The sequence below is a fragment of the Lemur catta genome, chromosome X (assembly GCF_020740605.2).
Source record: "Lemur catta isolate mLemCat1 chromosome X, mLemCat1.pri, whole genome shotgun sequence".
NCBI classification, from domain to species: Eukaryota; Metazoa; Chordata; class Mammalia; order Primates; family Lemuridae; genus Lemur; species Lemur catta.
This window is the reverse complement of record NC_059155.1, coordinates 4,180,954-4,190,436: the sequence shown is the minus strand read 5'-3', so window position 1 is coordinate 4,190,436 and position 9,483 is coordinate 4,180,954. Positions and strand designations below refer to the sequence as shown.

At 50.3% G+C, this 9,483-nt stretch overlaps 1 protein-coding gene across 2 annotated transcripts in view; it reads left to right on the top strand.

The window, feature by feature from the left end:
- The first annotated feature begins 2,156 nt into the window (after positions 1 to 2,156).
- The window catches only part of CD99L2 (CD99 molecule like 2), a 105,799-nt gene continuing 98,472 nt past the window's right edge, over positions 2,157 to 9,483 (top strand). For both annotated transcript variants that reach the window (XM_045538412.1, XM_045538411.1), the window contains exon 1: positions 2,157 to 2,373. In XM_045538412.1, the coding sequence (XP_045394368.1) occupies positions 2,310 to 2,373 (64 nt within the window). In that variant the 5' untranslated portion in view covers positions 2,157 to 2,309. The remainder of the gene's footprint in view (positions 2,374 to 9,483) is intronic.

The following is a 9,483-nucleotide window of genomic DNA, read 5'->3' as shown; positions in this document are numbered from 1 at the left end:
TAAATAGATGTGGCTGTGTTCCCATAAACTTCATGGACCCTGAAATTTGAATTTTGTATAACTTTGCTATGTCTTATGATTTTGTTCAACTATGTAAAAATGCAACAACTACTTTTAGCTCGAAGGGTGTACAAACAGGTGGGGCTGGGGGCAGATTTGGTCCATGGACTGCAGTTTATGAACTACTCCCCAATCTAGAAGATGGTCATATTGCACATTCCAGTTGGGTGTGACTGTGTCCACTGTATGTTGACTAAGATGGCCTCAACTTAGAGGCTGTACTCTCCTCACCTCCACCGCGTAGATGAGAGTGTATGCTCCAGGGCTCACCCATCAGAGTCTGAAGGGCTCCTAAAGAACAGGAAATCTAGTGTCTTCCTGGTAGAGGGCAAGGGAATGGCTCAGGGCACTCAGACTTAGTGGAAAAGTTTGGGGTATGTCCAGAGCCTGGAATACACAGTAACCTCCTCCTACCCTCCCAGTGGTCAGTATTTCTTTAGCTGCTACAAGATTAACAAGTAACATCCGCCTCCCTCACTGTGTGCCAGGCCACCTACCTTCCACCATTTCATTTGACCCCTAGCACAGTCTTGTTGGGTCTAGCCAGGATTTGTACCTGGTCTGGCTCTAAAGCACATGTTCTTAGCCATTTACCCCCTGGGGTTTCTAATGATCCCCTGCTCCCTTTGACACTTATGAGGCTGGACCCGGCTAACTCCCTAACCTCAAGGAATCTCCATTTTGCTCCTTTCCCCTCCTTATTAGGCGATACATAAGGTCGTTATGAGAAATAGCAAATAAGGGTAAAATGCCTGGAATATTCACGTATATATAGTGTGTGTTCAATAACCACCAGCTGTTTCTGTTAATTCTCCAGCTAATTAGTGCCATAGAATAAGCAATGCCCGGAAAATGGGAAGATCCACTCCTTACATGCTGTTTTGTTTTTGCAGCCCCAGGATTCAGGGCAATAGATGTAAGCCACGTGGGAAAAATCTTGGCTCTATCTCAACGAGGCCCCCGCCCCACACTATTGCTCAGGGGTCGGCAGGAGCCACTGGGGGGTCTCCAGCTGGGCGGTGCTGGCAGGTAGGGGACTACCGAACGGATACTGGGGAGAGGTGGTAGTAGCCGCTGGCTAAGGAGGATGTGGCCCAGGGCAGCCTGTGCCGCATAATGGCAGGGACAGGTGCACACCGCCACTCTGCCACTCATGAGTAGCGGCGCTTCCTCTTTGTCCTCGAAAGCTGGTCGCAGCCCGGGCTGTTTTGGGGAGCGTTCACTTCAAAGGGTGCATCTTGCTGGTCCGGGCAGTGTTGGAATCTGATTTCTGCGGGTCTGGGAGATGGACTCCGTTTGCGGGGGTTCATGGGAAAGGACTGCAGCGCGTTTGTCGGTCATTAAGCACGTCTTTCAGGTCGACTCTGCAGATGTGAACTTGCACTTTCAGCGCATTCATCAAAGCTTCGGGAGAGCTGACCCAGTCTCCACCCCCGAGTCTCCCGAGCCCGTGGCGCTCCGGATCCCGGCCGTCCCGACCCCCGCCCCCGCCTGACCCGGCGCCCCCGGCCTCGGCCTCGTTTCCCCGAGACGTGCCACTGTTTGCCCTTTGCTTAGTCTCGGGACAGGGTTCCACTACTGCTGCCAGCAGGGAAGGGCGGGGAGGGGTCAACAGCTCGGGTGCTTGGTACTGGAGCCGCGGCTGGAAGGGCCCCTAGGGAACAGCTTTTCACCGCGAGAACACCAACGCCAGAATGGGGAAGAGCCCTGTCCAAGGTCACCCGGCTGGCAGGCGCGGCTGGCGTGTGTGTCGCCTTGGGTCCCGCCCCGGACCCGGGAGGAATCGGGCGCGCCGGTGGAAATCAGAGAGAACCCTCGCCGCGGCCGCCTCCCGCTTCCTGGCCACTGGCCACTCACTGCTTGGGGTCCGCGGGGCCCACCTGCGAGCGCCAGGGCGGGATCTGGTCTGCGGACAGCTAGCTGGCGCCCGACCCAACCCAGACCGCCCAATCCACCGGTGCCCGTGGGCCCCGCCCCGCGCGCCAGCCCCGCCCCTCACCCAGTATCCCCGCCCCCAGGCCTAGGCCCCGCCCTCGGCCTCGCCCCTGCCGGGAGCCCCCAGGCGCCGGCACTCGCGCGCGCGCGCCCTCCCTCCGCCCTTCCAGGCCCCGCTGCGCGCGCGCCGGTTCTGGGCGCGGCCCTGCAGTGGCGGTAGGGCTCCTCCTCCGTCCCGGCTCCTCCTCGGCCTCCCCCTCGGGCGCTCTAGCGCTAACTGTGCTCCTCTGGAAGCCCTCCGCCTGCTCCCAGCCATGGCCTGGCGCTCGGCGTTCCTCGTCTGCCTCGCTTTCTCCTTGGCCACCCTGGTCCAGAGAGGTAAGGCGGGCGAGGGGCGCGCGGGGACCCCGCCCTGCGGGGCCGGGGGCGCTCTGCGCATGAGCGGCGCGGCCCCCGCCACGCGGGCCTGCGGTGGAGGCCGCGGCGGGCCGGGCTGTGCAGGCGCAGGGGCGGGAGTCCGAGCCTTGAGCCCGCGTGGGCAGTCCCCGCCACGGTCCGAGTTGCGGGAGAGGAGGACGGACGGGATCCCTCCTGGTGTTGGGCTAGAAACAGCGGGATGGTCCCCCGCTAAAATCCTGAACAAGCAGTTGTCCGAGGAGTTTACCTTTGAGAACACCTTGAAGAGAGCTGTCATTTTCAAAATTTGCTCGAGGCCACCTACAGCAGAAGCACCTGGGGAGCTTCCTGGGCAGATTCCTACCCGCTTTCCTCGGGATCTTGATGGGGAAGGGGTGGGGGTCGGCGATGTGTAGGTCTGACCAGCTCCCTAAGTGCTTCTGGTGTGCGTTCCAGTTTTTGAGACTTTGGTTATATTTTGCAAAGGAGGGGGACAGAGAAATTCTGCTGAAACAAGGGAGCAAGTTTCTTAGACCCTCTGCTACTCGAAATGTGGTCTGGGGCCCAGCTGCATAGACATCACCTAGGAGCTTGTTAGAACTGCGGCATCTCACGCCCCGCCCCTGACCTACTGAGTCAGATTCTGCATTTTAACTAGATCCCCGGGTAAATCGCAGGCACAGTCAAGTTTGAGAAGCATCTTCTTAGAATAAATGCAGGCTGTGGTTAAAAATAGGGTCTTAAACGTCTACCAACAGAATCTTCTTACACTTATTTATATCCCATGTCCACATCAGAAAAAGGGATTAAGGAAAACACTGTAATTGAGCCCGGAATTGTGCTCTGAGCTTCCTGACAATGAAAGCAAATCCAGCTAGTGTAAAGCATGAGCTCAGCAAAAACCAAACTTTGTCCTACTACTGAGTTCTAGTAAGATTTATGTCACATAAAGGATCACTGGAAAACAGTGGACAGTACTAGCCAAAGTAGTTTTGCAGAAAATGCAGAAATATTTTTCATGTGGGGAACCCTCCTGGACTCCATACAAGAAGGGCCATTCAACATTCTGCAAAGGTGTCTTCGTGGAGCTGATGTTCTGGTGGGGGGGAGAAAACAAGCACAAACATCAAAATCTATATAACGTATTGTCAGTGCTGTGAAGAAAAATAAAGCATATTGCAGGGTTAAAGAGTTTTTGAATTTTCTTTTTCTTTTTTCCCTTTGGGGATAAAATGTTTATTTTTTTAGTTTTTTGAGACAGAGTCTTGCTTTGTTGCCCAGGCTAGAGTGAGTGCCGTAGTGTCAGCCTAGCTCACAGCAACCTCAAACTCTTGGGCTTAAGCGATCCTACTGCCACAGCCTCCCGAGTAGCTGGGACTACAGGCATGTGCCACCATGCCCAGCTAATTTTTTCTATATATATTTTTAGTTGGCCAGATAATTTCTTTCTATTATTTTTTTTTTAGTAGAGACAGGGTCTTGCTCTTGCTCAGGCTGGTCTCGAACTCCTGACCTCGAGCGATCCACCTGCCTCGGCCTCCCAGAGTGCTAGGATTATAGGCGTGAGCCACCGCGCCCAGCCTATTTTGTCTACGATGTCTTTATGGGGAAAAGTATGATCACTTGATTGACTTGCATCTAATGACATGGAAATTTTGAAAGTGGAAGCAAAACAAAAGTTAGAAAAATGATACTCCCTTTAAGGCTATCTTCTGAAAGTCTTCAACATGGTGTGCACATTGATAAGGTGAGGAATATAAATGAGTAGGTCTCACATCTTCACTGTTGCCTGTTACACTAGTTGATTTAGGAGGTGGTGGTGGGGACTGAGAACCAGTGCAACCATTTTACAGATGAGGAAACCGAGGCACAGAGAGGTGAAGTAACTTGCCTCAGGCCACACAGTGATTAGTTGGCAGAGTTAGCATTTGATCCCAGGCTTGTCTGACTCCACACTCGCTGCCTTTAAGCACTAGGCATAATGCCTTCATACCTGGTGGCTGCCCCACTTCTACTATTTAGTGGCCTTGGGAAAATGAGTTCCCTGAACCTCTGTTTGCTCATCCATGTAACACCTAACAATTACAAAAGTGTCTTGAAGGGACCAGGCTTATGTCACTCTTAGATCTGCAGCCTTGCCACCAGCTATCATCCCCTGAGTGCTTGCTGTGTGCCAGGTCCCTCATATATATTGTTTGAAATGGCCTCAACAATTGTTCAGTTAGGTATTATCGCAGCCTTCCAGATGAGGGAACCCTGGACCCTAGTCACATACCTGGGAAGAGATAGAGCCAGGATTCAACCCACATAAGACTTACCCAGTGATCTCCTCTTTTTTAAATTAAGAAAGCTAAGCAAGAAGAAGCTTTGGTTTCAAGGTAGGGACCCAGTTTTCTGGATCTTTTATCCAAAATAAGATGACAAGATTTTTGCATTGGCCATCTCCTCCTGGATCCTGGTGGTTAGTCTCAGAGCTGCTGTGTCGGAATGAATGAACTCAAAGCAGGTGCTCAGTTAGGCGCCGACAGGTTCTCCTTGAGTCCTGAAGTGATGCTTTGGGCAGGCCTGTCTGAGAGCCACTTGATTCTTGGTCCTGGTCCTCAGTAGTGGGGTGTAACTGAGAAACCATAGCAGGCCTCAGAAAGCACACAGAAGAACCTCTGAGCATGATTTGTGAAATCCTTGCAGGCTTTTGGCAAGTAGAGACTGGCTTTAGGCTCCCAGGAGTTTCAAGGGCAGTTAACAAGTGATCCTTGCCCTGATTACATAGGGGTTTTCCATCCATTGTGTATTTTGCCAGTTCTGAAAAATCCTCCGAAGACAGGTATGTCATCTGCATGTGCCTCCAGCAATGGGAAGCTGTTGTTTTGAGCAGCGGGGAGAAGACTCTCAGTGGTTTGGGTGGGTGGTAGTCATAACCAGGGCTCCATTTCTGCAATGCCTCCATGTGCCAGGCCCTCGGTGCCTCACTTGCATTTACCCTAGACCATTGGCTCTGTGACCCATACCACCTTCTGATGTCCATAATGGTCTTTTGCAAACAGCCTTGAAAAGCAACTGGGTGGTAACCCATTTCTCAGATGAAAACTTGGGGTCCAGAGAGCTTTAGGAATTTACCCGAGATCACAGTCTCTGGTGGAACTGGATTTGAACTCAGGTTCATCTGAATTACCAAAGCAGGGATCATGAACGCAGATACCTTCAGGCATCAGGCAGGTCATAGAAATGTGAGAAGTGGCCAAGAACAATTGTGGTGAGTGGGCTGGCAAACCGAGTGCCTGTACCCTTAAGAGAGGCCCAGCTTACAGGTGGCCACAGCTTTAAAGCACACCTGTCCAGTGTTACTGTGACTCTGGGCAATTCATTTAACCACTTGCTGCCTCAGTTTCCTCATCTGTAATATGGGGATAACAGCACTATCCACCTCATGGGATTGTTACTAGGGTCCAGTGAGTAGAAACGTATAAAGTGCTTAACACAGCACCTGGCTCCAGGTGAGCTCTGTTAGTGATTATCATATTAAAACATTCCAGACCACATTTTTAAAATACATGATGCTAACCTTGAAAACATAATTTATATAAAAGTCCAGAGTTGGCAAATTCATGGAGACAGAAAGTAGATTAGTGGTTGCCACGGGCTGGGGTGAGAGGAAATGGGGAGAAAATGCTTAATGGATACAGGGTTTCTGTTTGGGATGATGAAAATGTTCTGGAACTAGATAGAGGTGATGGTTGCACAACACATGAATGTACTAAAAACCAACTGGAATTGTATACTTTAAAAGGGTACATTGTATGGTATGGGAATTGTATCCCCATTTTTTTTTTAAATCACTGTATAGTCCAATCAGAACAAGTGTGAGAAGTGGCAGCATATGACCCCTGGGTTGGGGCTGGTCTTCAGGCCCCTTGTGCTTGGTTCAGGAGAGGGTGAGACCTGAGCAGGCCCCAGGTGCTGGCGGTGCTGAGATGGCCGGCTGGGATCCAAGCAGAAGCCTTGTGGGCTGACTTGGGGCATCGGGTCCCAGCCACATGGGCTGCAGGGCCATGTGCAGGGTTGGCCTAGAGCTGCTTAACCCTGCCTGAGTTTGGGAATGGGCCATGGGAAGGTGGCATCATGGAGGGGGGAGAACCTCCACAGTTGCCCTTGTGCTGCACTTGATTGGTCTGGAGACTCTGCCTGTTAGCCTCCACTGCTCTGATGGGTTTTCAGCTTCTTCCTCACTATCACAGGTCACATCCCATCCTGGCCATCACTTTGAACATCAGGTAACTAAAATGCATTTGTTTGTTTAAATACGCACACACAGAAACCACCCAAGAGTCAGCGTTGGGTGGCACTGAGGAAGGGCCCGAGTTGCCTGCAGTAGAGATGACGATGATGAGGCCCATTTTGGCTGCTGGGGGGGATGTGGGGGAGGAGCTGGGTTTGGTTCTTGTGAGGTCAGGTAAGATACCTTCCAGATTCACTGACTTTCCTCTTCTGGGTTCTGTTCCCCACGTGGTGTTTTTCGCCTTTCCTGTTGTGTGTCCACTCACTCTTAGTTTTTGACTTTATGTATTACTCTTCTGCTGCTCTCAGGTGCTGGGGAGGCCTGGCCCTCCCTAAACCTTGCTCAGAGGTCCACCGACTGGTGAATTTCACTTTGCATATAAAAGCTTAAAATCATCATAAACACCTGTTAAAAACAGGCAGGAAAATCTTTCATGTAGATAGGTGTTCCCAGTGGAGGAGGGTGGGAAGCTGCAGTAGGCAGAATAATGATGGGCCTCCAAAGACATCCTCATCCTAATCTCTCAAACCTGTGAATATATTAGGTTACATGGCAGGGGGAACTAAGTAAGGTGTTACTTATGGAATTAAGTTTGCCAATCAGCTGACCTTAAAATAGGATTAGTCAGGTGGGCCCAGTGTAATCACTCGGGTCCTCTAAACGTGGAAGGGGGAGGTAGAAGAGTCGGAGCCATGCCCTGCAAGAAAGACTTGACTGGCTGTTGCTGGCTTTGGAGATGGAGGAATGGTTTCTCCCCTAGAGCCTCCAGAAGGAACACGGCCCCGCCGACACCTTAATTTTAGCCCAGTGAGACCTGGCTTGGACTACTGACCTCCAGAACTGTAAGAGGATAAATATGTATTGTTTTAAGCTATTAAATTTGGTATATTTTGTTACTGCAAAAATAGGACACTAATAAGCTAAGAGTTAGGTACTGGCATCCTCTTCATTCTTCAGAAAACTAGCATGTTTCCTTATGTTGCTTCAGTTTTTCCATTTTTAAATCAATCCACAGTGTGCTCAAAGTTCAGTATTTTAAAGTAAATGTGAAGAAAATTGGATTGTAGTGATGTTCTTGGTGCAACAACGAACATTCAGAAGCACCGCTGAGGGCTCTGAAGGCAGCTGGATTTATGGTGCTTGGGGTTGATTCTAAACTGCTTTACAAGGAGATTGGAGCCTGCATTCTGCCCTGGAGCGCCCGGCATGCTGTAGGCCACCTCCTGAGGCCTTTCCCACCCAGTCCCCATGGCCACACTTGAAGCAGGGTGCATTCCGGGGCCAGCAGACAGAGGGTTTCTGATTTGTCCGGGCCATGCTTGCCTCTTTGCTGAGGCAGAGGAATGTGCTGCCAGCTTACCTTTCTCGAAGCCCTTAGCAGTACTGTGGCTTCAGCTCATTGTGTTAATTCCCTCTTTTCCAAGGTGGGTGTGGGGAGCAGGCCAGAGCAGGAATGGGTGCACCTGGACCCCCACTCCAGCTTCAACCAGTTTTGAGCTGTGTTTTCATTAGTTTTCTACCTAGGGCTTCTCATGGAACGACAGAGGATTCTGTAGCTTTGAAAATTGCTGTAGTTGAATCTTACAAAGAGGCCCATGTTCAGTGAACATCTGCTTAGAGTAGAGGCTAGAAAACATTTGGCTGACACTTCTAGGTGGTTCTAGTTGGGATTATTTTGCCAGTTAGAGGTGATACCTTCCACAGGAGGTATTGCTTCAGTGGAATTCATTACCGCCAGAATTGTGCCACGCCACAGTTGGGGCTCATTTAGGCATTCTTCTTTCAGTTTTTAATGCTGCTTCAGCTAGCCTGGGATGGTAAAATTATTAGGTATTTCTTTTGGGCTAAGGGTGCTGTGAAAAAAAAAACACTGAGATGCTAAGGGCACTTGAGACACCAAGGGAACCTGTGGGCTAAACCCAACCAGAAGCCAGAGGGCAAAGAAGCCAGTTGATGTAGCTTCTCAAGTCAGTGGTCTGGGGCATGGAGGGTGGAGCTGAAGGGCAAATGGCAGGTAGCAGGCCTCATGCTCAATACGTATCTGCTAACTCATGAGTGAGCAGTCACTGAGGCAGGACCCAATGGAGCAGAATGAAACATGTACCTGCCCTCACCTGTGGAGTTTATAGTCCACACAGACCTGGAAGCAACTATACGTAGTCACCTGTGTCTTAAGAGGTACGGGGATTCCATTGTTGCTGCAATGCTATCTTTGGAGAAGGCCTTTGTGCCCTTTCTCCCCAGGTTGAAAGCTGTTCCTGTTGTCTGTTGCTACATAATCAACCTCCAATAATTTAGTAGCATAAAACAACAACTGTTTTACTATGGTCATAGATTCCATAGGCTGGGAATTCAGAAGAACACAGCGGGGATGGCTCGTCTCTGCTCCATGGTGTCTAGGGCCTCAGCTAGGAAGACTCAAGTGGCTGGGGGCTGGAATCATCTGGAGGCTTTTCATTCACATGCCTTAAAGGATGGGCTCAGTCGGGGCTGTCCATTGGAACACTCACACCCTTTCCATGTGGTTTGGGCTCCCTTATAGCAGGGTGGCTGTTATTTAAATTTTTTACATAGCCCTTTAGGGCTCTAAGGTAAGGTGGAATCCACATGGCCCATTTAAAAAAAATACTTTTTAAAAATTGTAGTAAAACACACATAAAATTTACCATTCTAACCACTTTAAAGTATACAATTCAGTGGCATTAAATACATTCACAATGTTATATGGTCATCACCACTATCTAGTTCCAGAACTTTTTCATCACCACAGTAGAAACCCTGAACCCATTAGACAGTCACTCCTCATTCCTCTTCCC